Raw genomic sequence first — 26,082 nt, forward strand, 5'->3', positions numbered from 1 at the left:
TGACTCCGGTCAACCAGAGAATAAATATATATTTTTATATTTGTTAGGTGTGCACATGTATTCAGTGGGGACGCCCACCGTGACTAGAATTAGTCCACAGTATGTTATTTGCATGCAAAGCGCTAACAATTAATGGGTGCCATGGTGGTGCGCTTTAATTAATTGTTGCAGGTACTAGGAAGAGTTATTTTTCCTAAGCGCTACGGGAGCCTAACAAGCATCTAGGAGGCGGTTCGCATGACCAAGTGCTTTGAAGACTCCAGAATGGCCCTTAGTGGCATGTAATAAGACTTAGTCTAGATTTTAGACAAGTGGCATGTTGCCAATTTGAAAATGAGCTTGAAGCTCTTGTAATGAAGGATTCACGTTTTGGATTTTGGGATATGTATCAGACAGCTCTACGCTGAACTCTTGTAACAGATTCTCTTCAAGAAATAAAATACCTTCGGGGGGGTCCAGCCCGACATGTTGTCCTGGGCCCTAGCAATGTGTAGAGAGAGAGAGAGAGAGAGAGCTTTACTGAGTATTTCTGCAGTAAATTCAAAGCATGAGGATCTGTAGAGAGAGAGAGAGCTTTTCGATTGCATTGGTATCAGAGCAAGGCATGAATTGCCTTCTATGGCAATCACGATTAGAGAAGACAATTTGCGCCTGTGTGACGATGGGAGAATGAACGAGGCCTTTGCTCATAGGCCAACTACCCAATTGCTTGCAAGGTCGACGAGATGATCGCAAAGGGTGCGATGGAGATGGAACTTTGACATGCCATCAAAAAGGGATGCAAGGCATTTGAAATGGCAGGAGAAAGCGTTGAACAAATATGCCAACGCGTTAAGTGTATTTTGGGGAAGTCTTATGTTGAGGTCTGTCGGTGAACGACCAACGGAAGACGAACGCTAACGCTAACGCCAAGACGAATGGCGTAAGAGCAAATGGGGCACTTCTTTTATGGATTGCGTGTGTGGTCCCATTATTTATTTGCGCAACGATCAACGAGGCTTTCATGAAGGCATACATGGAGCAGGTCCATGGCTCGACGGAAGGATCATATCAGAGATACGAGGCGGGCAGACGTCGTAAAGGTACGGGGAATTCCACCTTGCCGCAGGCGCAAAGCGCGACGCTGATCAGTCAGCCAACGTTTGGAACCTTAGGCTGACGTGGTGCAGGACACGTGGTAGGTGCTGATGTGGCAGGGCTGACAGGAAGCTGACGTGGCAGCCAGCAGGTCCAGTCGACGTGGCACTGACACGTGGCAGACAGCGCACTAGATGATGTGGCACTGACACGTGGCAGCCAGCCTGGCAGGCCAGTGGTTAAGCTAACCCTGGTAGAGTTAATCCTGGTTGGTTGACCCGTGGTTAGTAAACCCGTGGTTAAGTTAACTACAACTAGTAAACTCTGGTTAGCTGAACCAGTATCTAATTAGTTCAACTTTGGTCCAGTTAATCTGGCCTAACCAGACCAGTTTGGTTGGTGTGACCAGTCTAGTTAGTCTAGTTGCAGACTAACCAGACCAGAGCCAGTTAGTCTGGTTAGAGTAACCAGTCAGTTACTTCATCCGGTTACTGTTCTTCCCAAAAAAAAAAAAGACAGTTTTCACCTATCTGTCAGAAAAGCAGCAGAAAAGCAGAGAAAACAGAGATTTGCAGAAAAAGAGTATGCATGCCTTTGAGCAGTGAAAAGAGGGACAAACAGATTTTTTTTTTTTGAAGTCATCTGCAGCAGCCAGAAAAAGGGCAATATAGTTGTTGATGCTTTGGCAACTGTGTGGGTATATGCCTTGAATTGACAGCCAGTACTGGCATAGATTGTGAATGCAAGAGAGTTGGGCAGGGCTTTGGATGCCGATCAGATGTTCTGTGGGAATCCTGTGCCAGTCACTCCCTTGATAGGGAAGCTCCGTCTTCATGTACAGAGTTATGTGGATCAGGAAGACTTCTTCATTTCTCCACTGAAACATCATGATGTAGTCTTGGGAATGCCTTGGTTTCATCGGAAGGCAGTGAAGTTGACTCTTCCTGAAAGAGTGCTGGAGTTTGTGCATAGGGGGAAAAATCAGCGTTTAGTTGCCAAGAATAAAGGGGAGACTATTCCCATTGTATCTGATGTTACATGTGGTAAAGCAATAAAGTCTGCAATTTCTGCGTACATGGTTTTTGTAAAAGAAAAAGAGAATGATATGCATGCTGAAATGAATGATGTAGACAAAGATAAGTTTCAGTTTCTTGTAAACTTTAAAGATTGCTTTTCCGATGCTTTGCCAGGGGAGTTACCCCCAGAGAGACCAGAAGATCATCAGATAGAGTTAATGCCTGGTAGTGAGCCACCAAACAGACCACCTTATAGAGTCAGTGCGACTTAGAGAGAGGAGATTATGGCTCAAGTACAGGACTTGCTGTCCAAAGGGTTGATTCAGCCCAGCTCGTCTCCTTTTTGTTCCCCTGTACTACTAGTACAAAAGAAAGATGGTTCATTCCGTATGTGCGTCAATTACCGCGCACTGAACAAAATGACCATCAAGAATAGATTCCCTATTCCGCGCATTGATGATGTGCTGGATCAGTTAAATGGAGCTTCAGTTTTCAGCAGGATAGACTTAAAGAGTGGCTATCACCAAGTGAGGATACAGCCTCAGGATGTGCACAAGACAGCATTCCGCACTACATTCGGGTTGTATGAATACTTAGTGATGCCTTTTGGGTTGACAAATGCTCCAGCCACATTCAATAGAATGATGGATCGCATCTTCCGAAAGTACAGGCATTTCACGGGTACTTTCTTTGATGATATCCTAGTCTTTTCAAAGACAGAGGAAGAGCACACGGAACATCTTGCTATAGTGTTTCAAGAGCTGAGAAATCATCAGCTCTATGCAAACAGCAAGAAAAGTGAATTCTTCTTGGAAGAAATCCATTATCTGGGGCATATAATATCCAAGAATGGGATACAGATGGATCCAGCAAAGATCCGTGCCATTCAGGAATGGCCAGAGCTGAAAACTGTGCATGAAGTTCGAAGTTTCCTAGGCTTGTGTTCTTACTACAGAAGGTTTATCAGGCATTTTGCTGATATCGCAGCTCCATTACATGACCTTACTAAGAAAAATGCAGCCTTCACATGGGGAATATCACAGAAGAAAGCATTCAATACACTCAAGGAGAAGTTGACTACAGAGCCTATTCTTGTAGTCCCGGATCTTTATCAACCTTTTGATGTTGATTGCGATGCTTGTGGAGAGTGTGTTGGGGCTGCATTACATCAGAATGGACATATAGTAGCCTACGAGAGCCGAAGATTACGTGATGCAGAAAGATATCTGGGAATCTATGAGAAAGAGTTATTGGCTGTAATTCATGCCATCCATACATGGAAGCACTATCTTTTGGGTGCAGATTTTACTGTTAAAACAGATCACCAAAGTCTGAGATACTTTTTGACTCAGACCAAGCTTTCCGAGAAGCATATGAAATGGGCAAACATGATGCCTTATCCCGAAGACCCCAGGTCAATAATGTGACTATTGCTTATCATCAGGACCTAGAAGGCATGAGGGAGCAATATGCTAGTGATGCAGATTTTGGTGAGATTTTACAGCAAATGCAAGAGGGGCAATCCACCAGTCACTATTCCCTGAAAGATGGGTATCTAATGAAAGATGATTGCCCATGCATCACCCAGGAGATGAGGAAAAAGATTTTGGAGGAATGCCATGCACCTCCCTATGCTGGACATAGAGGGATTACAGCAACAACTCTAGCACTAGAGAGGTATTTCTTTTGGCCAGGGATGCGGAAAGATATACATCAGTTTGTTACTGAATGCCTTACGTGTCAGAAAGTTAAGTATGACAGACGGAAGGCACTTGGCCTACTTATGCCTCTTCCCATGCCTCAGGCACCATGGGAAAGTATTACAATGGACTTTATTTTTGATTTGCCAAGATCAAAGTTAGGGAATGATGGGATTTGGACTATCATATGGCTAAGCTTTTCATGGCACAGATCTTTAAGCATCATGGTATGCCTACGCCCATTGTTAGTGATCGAGATCCCAGAATGACCAGTCTATTCTGGAGAGCTTTATTTGATAACATGGGGACGAATTTGAATTTTTCTTCTTCTTTCCATCCCCACACAGATGGTCAAAGTGAAGTAGCAAATTCTACAGCATTAGATATGCTGAAATGCTACGTGGGTGACCAAGGCTCAGACTGGGAAAAATACCTACCACTAGTAGAGTTTGCTTACAATAATACAGTACACAGCTCTACAAGGAAAGCCCCCTTTGAGGTCATTTATGGGAAGGTGATTTTGCCACCTATATTGAGGACCAAAGATGAAATATTTGCAGCTGATCAGTTTGTGAGAGACCTCCAGACAGCTTACAGCCAAGTCCGGACAGAAATTGAAAGGTCTCAAGAGAAACATAAAAGAGCTGCAGATAAGCATAGGAGACAGTTAGATCTCAAGGAAGGGGATTGGGTACTTTTGAAGTTTGAAAAAGCTAAGATCCGCAAGTTTAAAGGCAAACAGAAAGTGTAAGCAAAGTTATCTCCCAGATACTATGGCCCTTTCAGGGTTACAGAAAGAATAAATGAGGTTGCATACAGGTTAGCATTGCCAGAACATTGGAGGATTCACAATGCATTCCATGTGAGTCTTCTAAAGAAATTCTAGGGGCCAGAGCCTACAGAACCAGTATCAGAGGATCCACCAGAAGTGGATGAGCTGGAGGATCCTTCAGCCAGAGCAAATTGTGTACCATACTGTACGTAAAGGCCCTCAAGGCAAGGAGTTTTACAGGTATCTTGTAAAATTCAAGAATTATACTTGGATGAACAAAGACATGTCATCCGATCATCCACATCTTTTGGATGTTTACAAGGAAGCTTTTCAGTTGAGGTCAACTAAATAGAAGCTGAGGGGATGTCACCACAATGTAAATCCTAAGTCAAAGTAGAGTTGACCATTTATTTGATCATAATTAAAGAGTTTTATATGTGTTAATTATGGTCAAAGAATTCTTTTAATGGTCAAAGGATTGACTACGGTCAAAGATACTTGACTCTAGTCAAGTAAACCTGACTTCGGTCGGGGAGACTTGGTTTATTACCAAGAGGGTTAAATGCGGTTAACCAAAGAACCACAGAGCTGACTACGGTCAGAGAGTGTTGACTTCGGTCAACGAGACTTGGCATACGCCAAGAGGGTTAACCACGGTTAACCAAGATGTGCCAACTTCAGTTGGAGAGACTTGGCTATAATTAAGGCGCCTCGACCCTTGGTCAAAGCTCCTTAATTATGATCAAGAGTGTTGACTCCAGTCAACCAGAGAATAAATATATATTTTTATATTTGTTAGGTGTGCACATGTATTCAGTGGGGACGCCCACCGTGACTAGAATTAGTCCACAGTATGTTATTTGCATGCAAAGCGCTAACAATTAATGGGTGCCATGGTGGTGCGCTTTAATTAATTGTTGCAGGTACTAGGAAGAGTTATTTTTCCTAAGCGCTACGGGAGCCTAACAAGCATCTAGGAGGCGGTTCCCATGACCAAGTGCTTTGAAGACTCCATAATGGCCCTTAGTGGCATGTAATAAGACTTAGTCTAGATTTTAGACAAGTGGCATGTTGCCAATTTGAAAATCAGCTTGAAGCTCTTGTAATGAAGGATTCATGTTTTGGATTTTGAGATATGTATCAGACAGCTCTACGTTGAACTCTTGTAACAGATTCTCTTCAAAAAATAAAATACCTTCGGGGGGGTCCAGCCCGACATGTTGTCTTGGGCCCTAGCAATGTGTAGAGAGAGAAAGAAAGAAAGTTTATTAAAGTCTTCGGGAGACCGTGAAGGTCTATGAGACTAAAGATAACTGATACAATGAGCATAACGGTGGCAGTCTCAAAATGGGCCAGCCAACCGTTTCTACAAAAAAGAGGTTATGAAGGACTGTGTGTCTAGTCCTGATACAAAAAATATGTGTCTACCTCCAGATGATACAAAAAAGAAGGGGGGGGCACCAAAAATGGGGCAGAGGGGGGAGACACAGTATACATGTGCAGGTGGTGATCGTCAGAGACCAATCATAGAGGGGCCGTCAAATGGGAGGTCGGAAAAAAAAAAAAAAAACCCTGCGATAGATGATTGGCCTCTGACGTCACGCGGCCTAGTCGAGCTCGGTCGTCGAAGGCGGCGGGTGGCCCTGTGAATGAGGGCAACGGTAACCCCAGTGAGGCAGGCAGAGAGCAGAGACGAGATGTCATGGACCTGGATGTGTGAGTCTGTCCGCTGGCGCAGCTGTCGTGGCTCTGGCTCTCACTCACGTCCGCGTCGTCGGCTAGACTGAGAAGAGGTATCTTGTGGCTGGAAGAAGTCAGTGATAGGCCGCTGGGTGTCCTCACGCTATGTGTGTTGCTCGTGTCGCCGTGCTCGGAGAGAGGTATCTCGGTGGCGAGTCATCTCATGTAAGAAAGCGGCTAGGCATCGCTGATCCGGGAACTGCAGCATGTGTGGGAGGGAGCCGTCGCGGAAGAGGCAGTGGTACCGGCCTCGAATGGCATAATAGATAGGACATCTGAAAGCAAAGTGCTCCTCCGACTCGATCTCCTGCAAGTCGCAGAGTGGGCAAAGGCGGTCCTCTCGTGGGATACCCTCTGCACGTTCGCTCTCGATCCGTAATCGGTGTGACGAGACCCTAAACTGACCGAGGGAGATCCGGAGCACATGTGGTAGATGAAGCTGTGTGTAACCCGGAGGTGTGATGAAGCCCTCCTGTGAGATCTCGAGGCAGTGTCGGCGGTAGAAATCGAGCTTCACAGGAAGCTCGGAGTGAAGAAACCATGTCCGTCACGTGTGGAGCTAGAGCAGATCCGCTCGAATGAGCCGGTTGACCTCCTGGTCAATGGGGGAGAGGGGAGATGGAGCGTCGAGGCTGTACTGAAAAGGAGGCAACCGGTCTAAGTCGAGGCCCAGTCGGGTGAACCAACTGGAAAGACGACTATACCAGCATCGCTGGTCCCCATCAACGGATAAAGCCATAGAGGAGGATAGGGCTAGCCAAGGTAGGCGGAGGCGGCCGTCGGCGGAGGAGCTGAAATCCCTAACTCTGTGGAGATAGGTGATAGCCTGAAAAGCCGCATCACGCTATAGGGGTGAGGCGCCGAACTCTGCTAGAATGATCTGGTGTGGTACCGATGGTTTGCTGCGGATCATCCGAGCAAACATCAGTATATGTAGGCGCTCGACTCGAGCCCACTCTGTGTCTGAAAGGTCGACTCCCCACCAAGGGCTACCGTACATGCCTGCTGGGCGGACCAAAGAATCAAAAAGGAGAGACTTGGTCCGCGGGTCCTGGAAGTGGGAGTGGTAGCACTGTCGCTCCAGCCTGGCAAGAGCGGCGTATCCCCGGCTGATCCTAGCCTGCATGGCCGGGCGCATCATGAAGATCAGGCCTGAGAAGACAACGCCAAAGTATGTGTAAGAGTCAACTATCTCAACAGGGTCGCCGGCGAAGAGGAACTGCTCTCGGTGCATAGCGGGTCTGGAAGTGTTGAAGATCATCACCTTGGTTTTCCCAAGGTTGACCTTCAAGTCATGTGTATCACAGAAGACCTGAAGTCCATCCAGGTGTCGCTGAAGACCAGTAGCAGAAGAGGATAGTAGTACTACATCGTCTGCGTATAGGAGAATCTGGATGGCAGCCTCCGCAAGAGAGCAGCCTGCACCTCCGAGTGTCCTGATGATTGTAAATTGGTATCTTTACAAAATACTTACAAGTGCTTGATATGTCATCAAAGATATCTTGAATAGGAAACTTCTGACAACATGAAGAGCAGTTAATGTAATATGTTACTATTCTCATTATTGAAAGCATTCAATGTTTTCTTAATCAATCTCATTGCCTGCCTCTATCTGAAAGTGATGAGATGCCGCCAGAGTCAGCCCATGGCTATCGGGTACTGCATGTGAGAAGTGCATCTGTAAGTAACTCAATGCTTGAATGAAGCCATCCTCAATCAGGTGAACTAAATGATCTCTGTACAATGCCATTGTGGTGTTGTGTGGTCATGCCAGAGACCCATAACCACTGAATGCACACAATGTCTCTAATCAACCAAGGAGGCTCCTCTATGTGTCAAGTGTAATGTGGCGGCACCAAGAAGGGGAGATGGTCAATAGACATTCCATGAGAAAAAAACCATCTGGCAGCCTGCTCATACCAGCAATCCTCATCCTCATCAATTGTGAGCTCCATGGATGATGAGAGAGCCACCTCCATCTGGCCATATTGCAAGCCTTGTTGAGGTATGTTATAATCTGAAAATATGCATTTGTATGTGTCACGATCTGTGACATATTCCTTTCCTAATACCTTAGACTTACGGATGATGGGATGAATGGACACTTGTGGAAGGTTATATCATTTCAACAGGACACTTCCCATGAGGCACAACCCTTCACAAGAGACATATTCATATGGAGAGGACTACTACTTGTACTATTGTAATGTACCCTCTCATCAAGGGTCACACGCTTCAAAAGGGGTACACACCTCTTCATGCACATACATTTGGGAGCACACACCTTTTCATGTGTGGCTCTTCACTCTCTATATAAGGGAGGCCCTGTTGTATGGATCACACACTTCATACACTCCAGACATTTCAAGCAATACAACTATTCCTTCTTCTCTGCTATTCTTAGTCTCCTTTCTGCTCCTAAGCACATTTATAATAAGAATACTGGATTTGTTACAGTATGTAAGGCCTTGCAAACTCTCCAAGCACCATATCGTGTGGAGTGCATCTCTTAACCTGGATTATGTGTCAAAGCATTCAGAAACCTTCAAAGCTTGGGACGGAGCATAGCACATTTACTAGTGGGAGCACCAAGCTTGCCAGACATAGGAGTGGAGGGACCATCAAGAGGTTCAAAACCTATGCAGTTCCGTCCAAGGGGGAGGGTAGAGAAAATATCAATTGTAAAGGTTGAGACAATCGTACATCTTTCACTGTGATCTCAAAAAGCCAACCAGCATGAGCATGCATATGAGAGGGTTGTTTGTTTGCAGCAGTCACGTTAATCAAATCATCATTTTGATTTGTGAGAACAAATTGGATTTTTGCATTCTCTGAAAGAAAATCAGGTATTTTAGATTTGATAATTTTCTACTATGTAGACAGCGGTTATATATTTATTAACTGAAGTCAACATTGTTTTATGATTGAAGACTTGGTAAATTCTCAACCTAAAGCACAAAAAATATAAGAAGCTAACCAATGAAAACCTACCCAAATGTTAACCAATGAAAAGCTATGCATGTTGGCTGCTGGCACATAAGAATCATGGAAACACAGGACTAGAGGTCAGCTTTACCTGAATTTCTTCTGGACATGCCGCTAGGAAATGGATATAATAGCGACGCAGCGCATCAGGGACATATGCTGGTCCAGTCTGAGAAGCATCCAGTTCGTGGTCAACCTGTGCATAGGCCTTCTTTAGAATGATACGTATAATTCATATGGACAGTCACCTAAATCTTCATGCAAATCGTGCTTAAAAACTCAATTATCTTAGAAAGGATGGATGTGCTAATCTCTTACAAGGAATAGCCAATGGCGACAAGAGAACATTTTTACAGGCTCAGGATGACAGGGACAGAAGGAAATTTGGCAAGGCAGCTTTTCCCCATTATGTAAAGGAAATGCAAAAATGCATGTTGGAGCTTTCCAACTCTGCTATCTGTTTATCAATTAAAAATTATAGCATTCTAGCAGCTTCCGACAAGTGAAGTGGTGCACAACTACAAATGCGGCTGGGGTCCCACAAAAGACTTTCAGAATCAAGCCAAATTATCTTTCTGCATATTCTAGAATTTTCTGTAATGAAACCTACTTATCCTGAGAAAAGTACTATGCAAAACAGTATCTTCGTTCCTTAAATCTCAACAGATACCCAAAGATAACACAAGGGAAGTTTCTTCAGGTAAAAGACACCTCTTCGTAGAATGTCATTGCAGTCAGCTTGTATCCTGCTGCAAGAAGATACTCCTTTACTGCCCAGTTCAAAACCCGTTTTTCACTTTCCCAAAGAGGTCCCAAAGCAATCTGAGCTTTGCTCTTGGCATCCAGCATAAATTCTTGCTTGTCGAATCCAACAGAGTTCCCAATTTCATCTTTGAGATCAAACAAAGCAAACAATAATAAGAACACAAGGTAGTAACATAGATACAGAAAATCAATTTCCAAGATTTCAGCACTTATGTGTCTTGTATTGGCAGAGCATAAATCTGTGAAATCATGGCAGCTTTGTACAATTTCAAGATTACAAGGTGACAAGACTGTGTCATATTCCTGAGATCCACCCAGTCCCAAGTTACATGATTTCCAACCTCAACATGAACAAAGGATAAACAGCACTTTAGATTTGTGCAGTGCAAGAAAAGAAAATTCCAGAATCCCAATTTCTGCCATGATGGGCATTGAGACAGAATGAACCCATATCCAGGTATAGTCAGACTATTCAGTAAATGATGGAAAACTAAATGATGGAAAACTGAAAGTAAAGAAAACATTATAAAAGCAGGAAACCAACAAAGTAAACCAACCTGCAGGCACCTTTACAGAAATGTCAGAGACTGTGCTGAATCCATTTAGTCAATAAGGAATGTATGGTCAGGGTCGATGTATGTTGTGTCCGCACCATTGCACATCTAGGGTGCATTATTGCAGACTATGTATGTATAGATCCTAGACAGCATAGAAAAAGCATGTAGAAAATATTCCATCGACAAAACACTTTTCAAGGACGCTAGAAGTTAAAAGGAACAGGCATTGAGGCACTTCTACAAAAACGAGAGTCTAGCTCCACAGAATCGATTTCTTTATAAATGTAATGGAAACAGTTCAATGTAAATATTATATTGGTGCAATATTGATGGCCAATAGCCATCCAACTTCTTAGGAGAGTCACATGCTCAAGCTCCAAGACAAAAAAAGAACGTTCAGCAATAACCCATGGAATCAAACATGGAAACACTTCCTAGTTGGCTACAACTTTAGAGATAACATACCATAACAAGATTTTGTTCAACACCATATGGGACAGTGACGTGACGATCAAAATAAGATGGTTAGTTATTTTATAAAGTCTTCTCTTGTATCCTAGAACAGCAATGAGTAGCAGGACTCAAGGATTTTCATGACTCTCTAGTGAACTGACACCTGAGTATGTATGACACAACTGAATTTTGATCATAGCAAATCGTATTTACAATTTGTTGGGAGTGCAGACTGGCCATCATCTATTCTCTCTAGTGATGCTCAATACTATTTCTTTTTTTTCATTCCGTATGCTTGACATTATAAAGTTGAGTAGTTTACAAATATCTTCTGCCATTAGCTGATTTGATTTGTGGTTACATTCACCAAAAAATAGCCCAACCTCTTAAGACAAGAAGCAGTGGGATCCTCTCACAATAAACTACACATTGCAACAAGTAACAATGTAAATGTAAAAACCCAAAATCACAAAAATCTGAACTCAATTCTTAAGATCACGGACGATGGTGCCTGCTTTTACCACCCAGCCAATCTCTGCATAGCATGAACACAAGGTAACACGTCTTGTCTTCCTACATGCATACAACACACCCACAGCTCCCTAGATGGTTCTACTGCCACATGTCGACATTCTGAGGCCCATTCTTGGTACACCATTTTCACCTCTCTTGGAGTACATTTATTACACTTGCCCCTTGGCTTTTACACCTATTTGGTGCACCTAAGTCCCTAGCCTTAGAACCACGTAGTCTGCACCATTTCGCCCTTACCAAGGGCAAGACCTTGACATTGATTCCTTTAACCATTTACTTGAAACAAATAAAATGTAATACAAAAGTTGGTTCTCTAAAGGAAAACGTCCACTGACCCTTCCGAGGTCATGTTATCTATTTGATGTTACTAGATATTCCTATTTAAATTTTTATGCTTTTAACTATGGCTAGATGTGAAAGAAACATGTGGATAAAAGGCACATGGAAAAAACACCAGCACAATGAGACAGAAAATCTAGAAACCATACTCCATAAAACACAGAAGGACACAAAGAAAGGCAAATCTTGAAAACTATAAACAGGAAGCATAGTCAATAGAAGGGCCACAAGGGCATTGCAAAGGTAAGGTCATGACACACTGCAGATTATCAGCACTCAATAAAGAATGTCAGGAAAGTTTTATTTGTACATGCATAATTCAGATATACGATTAGAATAGAAAAAAACCGTCAAAGGGACATTTCCGAAGTGTGTGCATGCAGGTGTCAGCACAGTTAATAAGGAGTTCAAATTCCAGGCAAGATGTGTAAGTATCATTTGCACAATGCAGATGTGCTTCTAAAGCAAAGATGATATGTCCAAGTTTGAAAAAAAAGCTACACACTGTTAAATAAGTTGTACTGTCAGAGTTCCAAACTAAAATATTTGAACATAGAAATTTGCACACAATGCATCACACAAAGAAAGAAGGCGCCCCGTCTTATATGCAGGAAAATTGCATAAAGAATTGTTAATTGAAAGTGTGCCTCCTCATTGTTTATCTCTAAGCTCATAACAAAAGAAGTCAATGTTCATTCCCTGAACCCTCAGAACACCGTTAGTTGAGCTTTAACAAAATCTTACTGCAAACAAAAACAAAAGCAATCCAACCTCACCCACCAGAGCATCTGCCAACATGCCAAATCTTATTACTGAACTGATTGCAATATTCTCAAGAAGCACGTACATCATTCAAATCATTCATGATATAGATAAATCAGCAGCCCCCTTAGTTGAGCTTTAGCCTTTAACGAAATCTTACTTTTCGTTACTAAACTGATTGGACCATTTTCAACGTCATTCAGGTATAAATAAATCAGCATAGATTTTCCCCCTGCTGAATTGCAATCAGAAGGTAAAATCAGCCAAGACAAACTTTTGGAAAAAGAAGAAAATACCATCATGGTAGGGCGAAGAAATTGTCTCTGCTTTCATGTCCAACTTCTCCTGAAGCCTCCTGGCATCTTCTTTGGCCAGCCGCAGTTCATATTCCATTAATGTGACTCTCTCTTCTAATGCATCACGCTCTTCTACTACTCGCTGTGGGTTTGCAACTGCATGCAAAAGTCACACAATACCTTCATAAAACTAGAATATATGCAATCTTACAATTTAAATCGTTGCAAAGCGAGCCAAAGAACAAAGGAGAGAGAAACAGAGAAAAAGGAAGAAGGGGTTTGTACGAAACATAAAGCAAAACTAAGAGTAAAAGAGAAAATTAAATTTTATTTATTTATAGTTATAAGCAAAGCTAAGCTTATGTTCTCAATAGTACCCAAGCATAACCTGCCATCCGGGGGGGGAGAAAGAGAAAGAAAGGAAGAAAGGTATATTAACATCTGCAGGAGACCTCACAGGCCTATGAGACAAAGTACAAAACCAAAAGTAACTCATACAAGCCGCTATGGGCTGAAGCAAAGGGCTCACTAAGGCCCTTGCTGAAAGCTAAAGCGCTAAACTAGTGAGCAAAATAGCAAAATAGTATCAGGTGCTCAAAGCTAACGCTCCAAGTACACGCCCAGGCTTCATATATCCAAGTACCCTGGTGGCTCTCTGATGGGATGTGAGGAGCTCTCGTATCTGCGTTTGTCGAGCTGTCTCTCGAGGCGGCGGAGGGCGTGGTCTCCTCGATCTCTGTATTCGATGGGCTACATCAACGGTGATGCCTCGTCTCTGGCAGTCTCCTCTGAGAAGGGCTGAAATAGACCGGACCTCGATCATGCGTGCTCTGGTCACTCTCCGTGCCACGTGGAGTGTGTGCCTCTCGTCTGGCAGCATCGTGGTGGTGACTCTCACTACTAATCCATGATGCTCTCATCTCATCAAGCTCCTCTTCCTCAACCTCCCCGGTAGTTGACTGAGATGCATAGAAGTCTATAGCACGTGTCTGTGCTCGGTCAATCTCGGTGACCTATGACCTCGCCTCCTGCTCCTCTCTGGTCTATTGCATCACTATATCTCTGTGTCGTCGCATCTCGATCAAATAGAGCCCAACACAAACCTGGTCAGGAAAATGGATCAGCCATGTAAGCGGACCAAAGCCATGCCCCTCCTGAAAGAGGAAGTAATATCGCCCTCGTATCTCATAGTAGACTGGGCAGACACCTAGAAAGTGCTCCTCTGTCTCGACCTCCGCCATCGGGCATAGTCTATAGATCCTCTGCTCTATGGGTATGCCTGTAGCTCTCCCTGCCTCAATCCTCAACTGATGTTACAAGACTCGCAACTATCCAATGGCAATCTTTAGTGCATGTGAGACTCTCCTATCCTTGAGATACTAAGGTCTGATGACGAGACGATACTCCGAGACCCTCAGGAAGTGGTCATGGTAAAATTGGATCTTGGTGGGGAACTCGTCTCCCCCCCAAGCCCTAGATGTATGAAGCTCGAGGAGGTCCAACCGTATGACATAGTTGATCTCATCTCGTGGGATCATCTTGAATGGTGCTTACATGCTGTACTGAAGGGGGAAAGTCTGTGCATCTAAATGCCATGACCACCAAACCATGTGGATACCCATGCGTACCATGCTGTATCAACACCGCTCTCTGCCAGTCGCTTGGAAGACTCTAATGCTAGCCTCGGTTATCCCCACTGGGATCATCTCGGGTGGTCCATCTATGCTGTACTGAAAGGGGGAAAGTCTATCCATCTGAATGCCGTGACTACCAAACCATGTGGATACCCGTGCGTACCATGCTGTATCGACACCGCTCTCTGCCAATCGCCTGGAAGACTCCAATGCTAGCCTCAGTAATCTCCATTGGGGTAAGGCCCAGACCCAGTGGAGAAATTTCACTATCTGAAAGATGACATCAACCTAGAGAGGGGCCACGTCAAACTCTGCCTGTATAATATGACGGGGGACCAAGGGCTTACTCCAAATCATCCTAGATCCCATAGTCACCTGTAGCCTCTCGAATCTCTTCCACTTTGTCGCTGAAATGTCACTCCTCTAGAAAGGTGTTGCATACATGGTGGTCAGTCTCACTAGGGTGTCAAAAACCCAACCCTTTGTCGAAGGGTCCTAGAAGTGTGCCTGGAAGCACTGCCTCTCTAGTCAGGCCAGAGCACCCCGCCCTCGTGACTCGTGCTGTAGCTGTATGGATCATCGTGAAACCTGGCCCGGTGAACACTACCCCCCAATATGTGTAAGATTGCACTATCTCCACTCGCTCATCTTGGTACGTGAAGCTATCGCGACGGGACACTACTCACGAGGTATTGAAGATCATAACCTTGGTCTTTCCAAGGTTAACTGTTAAGTCTCTTTCTCTGCATAACATCTCCAGAGCCTCTAGATGTTTCTGCAATCCCTTTACTGAGGATGATATGAGGACTATGTCATCTGCGTACAGCAGTATCTACACCATCAGGTCAGCCAGAAGTGAACCCTCTCCACATAAACGATCTACAAAGGATGTAATCTCATCGATATAGAGCCCGAAGAGAGTTGTTGAGAGGGCCACCCTTGCTTCACTCCGATAGTGCTCTCAACCCAATCTGATAGACCTCTCGGGGCACGTACTCTCCCTCTGACGGACTCATATAGACTCATAACCCCCAAATCATGATCTCTGGGAGCTGCAACTCCTGTAACCTCCTGATCAAGCGGGAACGTGGGACAGTATCAAATGCCTTACGAAAGTCTCCAAAGCAAGTGTAGACTTTATGGTGCCTCGACTTCGCCTCCTCAATGATAGCCCTCAAGGTGAAGAAGGTGGAGTGTTGTCTCCGAAAACTTGCCTGCCCGTGAGCCTCTATGTGGCTGCTGATCCCCCTCTCTACCGACCCATATATCTTAGCCAGAGTGTGGCCAATCGTAAGAGTAGAGTAGTTCCCAGTGTCCATGGGATCACCTACCTTGTGTATCAGTACTATAGTGCTCCAGGTAGGCAGGAAGCCATGGCATACTGCATGATTGAACAGCTGCGCTAGAACCGGGGTCAAGACCTCCTGCCCATGTGCAAAGTGCTCAGTGCGTAGTTCCTCATGATTGGTGAACTCCGGTTATGAAGCCGAAGAAGGGCAGCCCATACATTTTGTGCTGTAAACAAGTGGCACGTAGTGGGCCTGGGCATAGAGGACATATCAAGTCGGGGGCATCATAAAGGGAGCATGCATATGTGTGCCAAACAGCTAGATTTGTGATGGGGATGGGCTGCTTCCCCTCCGATAAGAGCCCCCAGCCCGTAGTAGGATCCCCCCGCGAACGGACCCAATCACCTCATCCATCCTGTGTATGAGGAAAGCCCGCTTCTTACGCCATGTCACTCGGCGTGAGATCCGTTGTGCCTCTGGTGAAGTTGAATGTCCCAATGCTCACTCACGTGTGAGGTGGGCTCTCATCTCTCTGCACTCATCGTCAAACCAGGGGTTTTGGGGCATCTTCCTGTCTAGGACATGTGCAGATCGAGTTGTGGGAAAGGATCTGGTGGCAACATTGTCCCATTTGATATGGGAAGCTCCGAAGATGCTATCTCCCCACAGCTAGCTAAGAAGGTAGGTTGCACTCTGGTACCTCATGAGCTTGCTATGTAACAGTTCACGACCGGATTACATACATAGATCACGCATAAGGCCACTCAGTTTTCTTTCTCAGTTCAGAAGGCCTCATTCCAGCGAGATTTCATCCGTACACCTTTATTGAAGTGTGACATAATAATGGGGATCCAGTGGTTCCGTTAGCACTCACCTGTTCCCAATTGGTGGCAAGATTCCTTCAATACAGTTGAAGGACCACCTGAGCCGGCCATTATTCGCGAGGATAGGAGTTTTCCAGGGATACCGTTGATTTCTTACATTCCGGCAAATCGTGCTATTTGCAAGGGTGCAGTGTGTGCACTTGTCTACGTCCGCTGCCAACAAAATGCAATTCAGCCAATCCTCCATTGGGGTAAGCCATGGTCGATCTCATTCAACAGATTCAAGATATTATGCTCCCGGACGATCTGCCACCTCAACTTCTGCCCCATAGACCAAAGGATTGTATCAACTTGATACCAGACTCTACCGTGCCAAGTTTTCTCATCGCCTTTGTAAACCTATGGACAGGGAGTTAGAAGAACAATTGACTCAGTTACCGCGCGTTTGGTTCGTCCCACTGTCTTCATCACCATTTGCGGCTCCCATACTATTTGTATAGAAAAAGGATATGTCAACATGCTTATGTGTTGATTATAGGGCACTCAATAAACTCACAGTCAACAATGAGTTCCCGATGCCCTGCATTAAGTAACTTTGGAGAGACTCAATGCCGCAAAGTACTTTTCCAAGATAAACCTCAAAAGTGGTTACCATCAGATCCAATTCGTTAACGCTGACATCCAAAAGACGGCGTTCAGGACACAGCGAGCTCATTACGAGTTCAGGGTTATGCCATTTGGTCTCGAGAATGCACCGCCAACTTTCAACAAGATGATGTCACAGGTATTTGCTGAGTACAAAGAAGGGTGTTTATTAATCTTTTTGGATGATATCCTTATTTTTTCAATTACAGCGAAGCAGAACTTATAAGATGTGTGGCATGCCCTTCAATTATTGTGTGACAATCAGCTCTACCTCAATACTAAGATGAGTGAATTTGGGCTGTTGGAGATAAAGTATATGGGCTATATCGTCAGTGCAGATGACATTCGCTTAAGACCCCCAAAAAGTTCAAGCCATCACAAGTTGGGTAATCCCCACAATAGCTCACGAGATCCATTCTTTCGTTAGGCTTTGTCAGGCCTATAGCTCTCACATGGTGTAATTCTCAACAATTGCAGCACCCTTCACAGATTTATTAAAAGGGGTTTAAACACACCAGCAAAAGATTTCAGTCACTGGCAAAGCCTTACAACCTTTCCACAATTTACAACGATTTTCGACCACAACTCCAATCATGAAGATAGCATCCTGGGATGATCCTTTCCTATCATCACAGATGTAAATAATGTGGCCATCAGGACAGCATTCAGAAAGAAGACAAACCCATGGCTTACTATAGTCGGAAGTTGAATGACACTAAGAAAAATTATTATGTATATGGCAAAGAGTTATTTACAAATTATCAAGCAAAGGTTGAAACAGGTGGACAAGCGATGCCCTAAGCTCTCCTTCATAATATAGATAGATAGATATGGGAGATGGGAGAGGCACCTTTTATAGGCAGCCTCAGCCCCCCCAAGTCGGCCAAGTAGGGCTGCCTTTGGCAGGCCCTACCAGCCAGCCAACCAAGCCAAACAAACCAACCTGCTAGCTGGCCAGGTTGGCGTTCAAAGCGGTTGGCTAGGGGGCCCTTGGTCCCATTCTTCAGCATTCAGCCCTCCAGCTTGCAGACCTCAGTTCCAGCCTTGTGCAGCAGTAGGACCAACTAAAGCAGCCGTCCACTCAGCCATACAATCGCGATTTGATGGCAGCCTGTCACTTAGCACTTTGCCATTTGGACAGCAAATGGGGTAGCGGTTTGGTACTCTGTTTCCTCAGCTCTTTTCCAGTTTATAGCTTGAGCCTTTCAGTTACCTGTTCAAGATCTCATCTCTCAGTTTCACTCAGATCCCATCTCTTAGTTTCAGCTCATATCTCAGCTCTTTTCACCTTCAAATTCACCTCCGTTCCCCTCTCTCACCCCTCCAAGAAGTCCCCTAATAAACCCTGTTGCACATGATGGGGTACTGACCAATAATGACAGTGATGAAAGCCTGCTTGTGGTTGGCAACCACTTTCTATGCACTTACTCTATGCAATTCACCTCCTAGACACCTTCTTGTCGACAAGGGATCCCATGGAGGCCAATTTGGGTGCAAAGTAGAAATGTGTCTTCAGCGCTTCTCAGATCCATCTACCGAAGTAAGTATGATGAGGAAGTCTCTCTTGTGCAAGTTAACGTCTTGATCTTGAGAAAGTTGACACTTGTGTCTTTGTCTCCCAACTCACAAATCACCCTCTTCTTGTCTCCTTTTTCGCCTTCATCTTGCAGCTACAAGTCTGAAATTTCTAAAACTTACTTTTCGTTGGCAAGAATCTTTTTATGCTGTCTGATGAAAAATTATACAGAATTGAAGCAATAAGACAAGATTGTGCCAACTTTTGCCACTTGATCAAGCGTAGCATTTAGCTCTTTAAGAGTTTTCCATAATGCAAATTATTCAGTGTTTTGAAGCCATACTAAAGAGTAGTGATTGTTTAAGGCCTTCTCACATAGTCTTGTTATGGAGCAACAAACTTTGACATTCACTTTCGTGGGATTTTCTATTTAATACTCTGGTCATACTAAGCTGTTGCGAGAAGCAACCTCTTTAAGCAAGCACAATCTCAAATGATGTGGCCCTTTGACATTTCCCATTTACGCAAGGGGCTACCTTTCAGCTTCTTCTACTTGCAAGTGATTTTTTTTCCAGCACCATTTAAAGAACAAAGTGGAAAGATTGTATATATGTGCACAAGTATATGAGGAATATATATATATATATATATATGTACATACATACATATGTGTGTGTGGGGGGGGGGGGGAGGCCTCTACATGTTCCGAGACAAGTTTTTACAGGCTACATGGGATGTTCGCCTTTGTATTTTATGGGATATGATGCAGCCCGTGCCCTCTACTCTGGGCTCATCCGATGCGCATCAGGCTGCATTTTGCCTCTTTTCCTACAGCATGTTATCGGTGCCGGCAGATTGGTCATTTTGCACGTGCTTGCCCTTCGGCTTCCATGACCACTCCTCCTGCTCCTTCTTCAACTGTAAAGTTTACTCTTCCTTCTCCTCCGGCTTCTGCTAAGGCTTTACTGGATAAGCCTTCTTTTACTGCTTTGAAGCAATACTGGAGGAAGGTAGAAAAATCACAAATTAATCTTTCTCTTGCTGAAGAAGTTCAGGATCCCGTTGAGCATCATCAACCTCCTTCTCCTCTAGATATGGATGTGCCCCTTGCAGAGGGGATCATACAGGATGTTGCACATGCGCTTTCTCAGGTTGATCCTTGAAGTGAAGCTGAAATGCTGAGTCCTGCTTTATCAAATGTAGCTCTTTCGTCGGAGGATCCAAATGTTGATCTAGCTCCTTTGCCTCTGATGCCTGTGCCAGAGTCTTCTTCTGTTCGGGATGCGGAAGTGACTTTTTTACTGGAATCTTTTCATCCCATGTTACAATAGGTTTTTGACCTTGTGATTCAGAAATTTCGGCCAACCTATATCAAGAAGAATCACAAGGGCAAAAAACAGCTTGTTTTTATTGATGGTGTGGTTCCATCACTGCATCAGTTTTTACAGAGCAATAATTTGAAGCTAGAGAATGCTCTGTTTGATCCTCCTCCAACTTGATATGTAACTTTTTACTTGGCTGCCTCATGACTTTTGCTCTGAGGCTTTACTTGTAAATTTTTTCCTTGTACTTGTTGGTGAGTTTTTACCTCTTTTGAGGTTTCCCACACAGAAATATAAGATTTCACTATTTAAAAAAAAATGTGTGTGTGTGTGGGGGGGGGGATACGCACCTCTCTCTCTCTCTCTCTCATTTTGAAATTGATAGCTAGGAGCTTGACTACTACTGGATCTTAAAAGATGGGTTGGTCTGCTACAACAGCTTTTGATTTGCTGAAGAGGGTCAGTGGTGATTTGTTGTTCTGGCGCTTCACCATGATCAAATCGTAGGACGTTACCATTTGAGCTAGAACGGCAGCTTAAGCAAGGGGTGCACAAATGCAGCCTAGGTCCAGTTTTTGTAAATGGACCACAGCCAATGTTACACCAACAAATAAGTACCTCCAAATAAACAAACAAAACTGTAAAGGTGCAAGGGACTAACTACCGATCTAGGCCTGTCAACAAACGTTGATGCAGCATTGGGTCAAGTTTGTGTAATTGACACAGCCAATGTTAAACGAAATAAATACCCCAAATAAACAAACAAAATTTTAAAGGTACAACCGATCTAGCAGTGGGAACTTCTTGCCACAGAATCTGAGAGGCCTCAGACTTTGAAATCTCACACTTGTAATTTTGTATTTTACAAACGGTTATCTTCAAGTATTCCCATAACCTTGGCAGCCCTGTAGCTGATCGCCTGAGATGTGACGAATATCGCATTGCTTGCCTTAACACACGCTGTGATAGGAAGAAAATCTCCTTTCCCCACTTTCCCACCTGCCTAGATCTATGAGGCCAGATTCATCAAGAAAGCACAACACGTTCCCTAGGCAATAAAAGTTTTATCACGTATGTAGAAGCTCACCATGCAAATTCTGTAAGCGCAGCATCTCGTCAGGAGGGAACATATCTGCATCCGCGAAGAATTGCGCAAGTCTGGTGGCCCGATCAGCATGCCCATCCTCAATGAGCTCGTGCATAAGCTCGAAAGCGGTGAGCAGATACTGTGAATCCAGCAGGAATTTGATGACAACGTTGCAAAGGGAGGCATTTTCCACTTCCATTGGAAAGCAAAGATCTCTGCATAATTCAGGCGAAAAGGTCGAAGGTTAGGGGAAACATGGAGAAGCAGAAATGGCTTGATCCAGTAGTAGGAAAAAATGAAGATGACGATGAAGATGGCAATGCATCAGCTCTACTACTACAAAGGTTTTCTTTCCCACATTTTCAAAAACCTTCATTCATTTGCACACAAATTTGTTAAGTGCTTTTGCCCACATTTATTTTGACAAATTTGCACGTTCTTTTTTTTGCCAACATGTATCTTCACTCCGACTTTGTAAGTTATTTTCCCAACATGTATTTTGACCTCCCAACAACTAGTTGAATTGCTTTCTTTGTCCGTCGCTTCCGCGTGGGGTTCCTTGCCGAAAGTGTAGTGTATGCAAGACAACTGTGTGAAAATGAATCCGAAAGGGTAGTGTGTGGGGTCCTCCTTGCCATAAGTGTGGTGTATAAGAGAGAACAGTGTGAAAACGAATCCCGAATCAATGCTGCAACAAACTCGGGCTAGCGCAGTGGATTGCATGGGAGGTTAAATAGTAAGGCCCTCACACAAAACCACGTGGACCGATGGATGCCATTCGCTTTCAAGGAGAACATCAACACTAAGACATTCCCCTACTGGGGCAACCCAAAAAAAGTATCGGGCCAAAACAGAAATTTTACAATTAGAGCTTCATTTTGCAAAAAGCAATACAGTCAAGACTTGGAAATTTCCAAAACATTTTCAAGCATTATGCAAGGGACAATAATTTTTAACAAATGATGACAAGTCAAAAGCAATCACCAACATTGAGCCAATATGCAATATTATTAGTCAACAAATCTTTCACTACTTATGATAATCCATAATTTCTAGCATGACCTAGATTTGCAAGACAATCTTGGCATATCATCATTCAGTTTTGGAACTTTTCCATCAATCTATGGTGATCTTTCATGATAATGAACTCTGTGCAGAAGATAAGAGCAAATTTTGATCACTTGCAATGAAACCAAAACAAACATTAACACCAACCTAAAAACTATGAATAAGAAAGCATGACTAAAAGAAAGGAAGAAAGCTCAAAAGAAAGAGATGACATAAGGCAGCATTGGGTTCAATATGCCTCGTCTAGATGGTAGCTCTAATAGAGTATACATACTTGTCTATTCCATGAAGCAAAGATCCAATAATAGTACATCTAGAAGCATCCCTTGTCCATGATTGGAGGGATCCTTAGCATAGCTCTACAAGGCATAATCACCGCTCATCCAATATTAATGATTCAAATTAGCCCATGGATTAATTAACAGTATTTTTCAATATTGGCCCATGGCCTTTTTCAAACAATTGGTATTTCACTCAATCAGTATTATCTTACCATCTCTATTCTTCATTATCTAGATCATATATACTGAAGCTGCCAATCATGCTTGATATACAGACATCAAAATACACAGCCATCAAATATGTGCAATTGTAAAAAAACTAGTCACACCAGTGACACTATAATTAACATGAATTACCCACAATAGTAACCATGTAGACAAAAAAAAAAAGGACATTTTGATTTTTTCTGCGACACATCGATGCCAAGACTTTATTTTGTCATTATTTATACTAATTAGGTTACATGGTTCTCAGTTCATTTTGCATGCTTTTGAAATGCCTAGTGACTATTATTAAGCATATCATTTTACTTGTTGCATAACATTTCAAATAGGTCACAAATTAATTTTGTGCAAAGACTTTGCATTAACGTAATTCTCATTGTGATAGTGTTTTGTTATTTGTTTAAATAGTCCTCCCTAACATTGTTTATCATTCTTCAAGTGTGTGATTTGTCCAAGTCAAGGTTTAGGTCTATAGTGTGCCATACTCCATGTCTTTTTTGGTGCACAAGTCAGGCACGAGTCTTTCTTAATGCCAGAGAAATACAATGTTTTTTCTTACAAAGTGTAAGCCTCCATCAATGAGCACCTATATCAACACAAGTAAGCACATTCACACAATAAGATTATTTTGGAGCCTTTTTTAGAGAGAATAATGCTTATCAAGTTGGGTAGGCCTCTAGTGGTGAGCACAACAGTTAATCAAGGTAGGACTTCAAAAGGGAGAACCTTAAGCAACAAAATGGCTCCATGTGTGAGTACCATCATCACCAACAATCTGGATAAACCTTCAATAGGAATTACCACTATGTCATGTAAGGCTCTTGCAAAAAACAGTATAGTCAAGCGTTGGGAATTTCCAAAACATTATCAAGCATTATGCAAGGGACAATCATTTCTAGCAAAAAATTATTCAAAAGAAGCAATCAATCTTCTAATCATAGCAATGGCATTCACATGAGAAAGTGACTCCAGTACAAATTATGACTCAAAAGTAATAGATAAATAGATAGACAGATAGATAGACAGACAGACAGACAGACAAATAGACAGACAAACAGATAACAGATAGACAGATAGATAGATAGATAGCACACACATGCACACACGTGCACACGAGTGCACGTGTACAAACAAGTGCACGAGCACATGTACACACACACACACACACACACACAAACCCTTTGCTTTTGAAACTAATTAGTGGTTGGGTAGCATATCTATATGAATGTATTTGTTAGAGAAGGCACATATTCTCCATCACTTTTGATTGGAATATCATCCTATGCATCGAAATTGGTACTTGTGTTATCTTCACTAAATAGGTTATCATCTAGATTTAGCCTCATCCTTTGCAAAAGAATTAGCCTTTGATTGCCAATATTGCTTTAATTTCCCAACCTTAATTACCATTCCATATCACAATTTGGTGCTTGGGTTACTATAGATATCAATCAAAGACTATGCATGAGTGTTGTTTTCACAATTTGGTACTACATAGACTAACACCTTTTTAGATATTTTGATTCCTTTGTGTCACACCTCAATTGGTACCCTTGCACTATCTCTCAATGTCACATCTGAATCAATACCCATCCATTATATCCAATTTCCATAATTATCCATAGGAAAATATATATATATTAAAATAACAATTCATGGAATATGCAAGAAATGCACAACCGTGTGCATCATTAAAATAAAAAATCACTCAAAGGATTGGGACATATGAGACGATAAAAATTTTCATGAGCTTTCAAATCTAGTTTTAAAATTATCAAAGGTCCTATCTCAAATAGAGTTTTGAAATCATCAAAGCTCCTACTTCAAACTATGTGAAATACATGATAGATGGTATAGAAGGTCATGATACATGAAAGGAAATTTTTGATTATTATAAAGGAGATAGGAAATCTAGATCGGGAGGAGAGGAGGGAGACTCAAATGGAATAGCTCATCTTCTCCTCCCCTTTCCCCATAGTGATGCTCACACACAAGTCTTAAGAGATAGATATGGATTTGTGCCTTTTCCTAGAAGAGATGATGGGACAACTTTAACCACGAATACACTGCCACTACCAAACTTGCCGTTTGCATGGGACAAAGGCTTAGGAGACAACCTCCAGTCTCCTCCGCTCCAAAATAGAAGATTGTTGCATGATGGAACCCATGGCGATGCAATTGTCGGGATTATCAATAGAAGCTTAGGAAAATTTGGTGGGTCAGCTGCCAATGGCTATGGAACAACACCCAACAAACATGCGAGTGGACAAGCCAGCTCCCTCTCTCCCTCCCAACTTTGTGATTGCACTCCAAACAAATTGGGGAGGGGTTTCTTTAGCATCCACTTTCCAAGGTCTTGCAAAACAAAGATGGTCATGCTAGCATGGTGCAGCGAGAAAAAGAAGGCAACCAAGAAAAAGTAGCTCGCACTCCTAAGGAAATTCTCAATAGGAAATTGAGGTGGAAGATATCTTTGAGGAAGAAGAGGAGCTTTCAAAACTTGTGCCAATAGAAAAATTTGGAAGAATGTCAGCAACACACAAGAGGATACATGAAAACTTCCTACTCCAAGTCTCCCAGCTCAATCAAAGGAGGCTACTGATATTTCAAGTACTAGTGTTTCTACCTTCATTGACAAGGATTAGTATTCAAACTTTATCAACAAGTGGTTGAGGACACATGCACTATGACTCTATTGAGTGGCTAAGGACACATGCACTTGTTGGTTTTCTGCCTACGTCATGCCCCCTCGTAGAAATATGGGTCAGAGCTAATCGGGTGAAAAGTGATCTGGTTGTTACGAATGCTCGTTGTCTAAGAAGAGGTTACTTCATTTTCCTTTTTGAGAGGGGCAAGATAGCAACTAAAACATTGCAACAAGGGTTGTAGACTATACTCTCTATTTAGAGAAATGATCTAACACTTTCTCTCTTGATAAGTAGAGATCCACCAAAAACTCCTATTTGGGTGGACTTGCTTGACTTATCCCTTTCCTTGTGCAATCAAGCTACTTCCTTGTGCAAAGGGCTAGGGGAAATAGTGAGGATGGAGAAGGAAAATTTTATCAATCTTAGGGTGAAACCTCAAGTTTGTGTTAAACTCGACATAGTTGCAAACCTTCATTGGTCATTCTAAAGAAAAATGGAGATGTCTCCAAGGAGTAGCCCTTCGTTCACAAAAACTTGTCTAACTCTT

The 26,082-nt window shown here is 43.1% G+C and overlaps 1 protein-coding gene across 1 annotated transcript in view; it reads right to left on the minus strand.

Annotated features, from left to right (window-relative positions):
• Nucleotides 1–21,658, minus strand: part of LOC147899374 (HEAT repeat-containing protein) — a 65,525-nt gene extending 43,867 nt beyond the window's left edge. Inside the window, exons 1-4 of the mRNA XM_087378100.1 lie at nucleotides 21,314–21,658; nucleotides 12,997–13,152; nucleotides 10,002–10,180; nucleotides 9,382–9,486 (exon numbers count right to left, since the gene is read on the minus strand). Coding sequence (XP_087234226.1) covers nucleotides 9,382–9,486; nucleotides 10,002–10,180; nucleotides 12,997–13,152; nucleotides 21,314–21,512 — 639 coding nt within the window. The 5' untranslated portion in view covers nucleotides 21,513–21,658. The remainder of the gene's footprint in view (nucleotides 1–9,381; nucleotides 9,487–10,001; nucleotides 10,181–12,996; nucleotides 13,153–21,313) is intronic.
• Between the last annotated feature and the right edge of the window lie 4,424 nt (nucleotides 21,659–26,082).

The sequence above is a fragment of the Dipteris shenzhenensis genome, chromosome 8 (assembly GCF_047967505.1).
Source record: "Dipteris shenzhenensis isolate YYH24624 ecotype China chromosome 8, Dip_SZ_1.0, whole genome shotgun sequence".
In the NCBI taxonomy this organism is placed as follows: Eukaryota; Viridiplantae; Streptophyta; class Polypodiopsida; order Gleicheniales; family Dipteridaceae; genus Dipteris; species Dipteris shenzhenensis.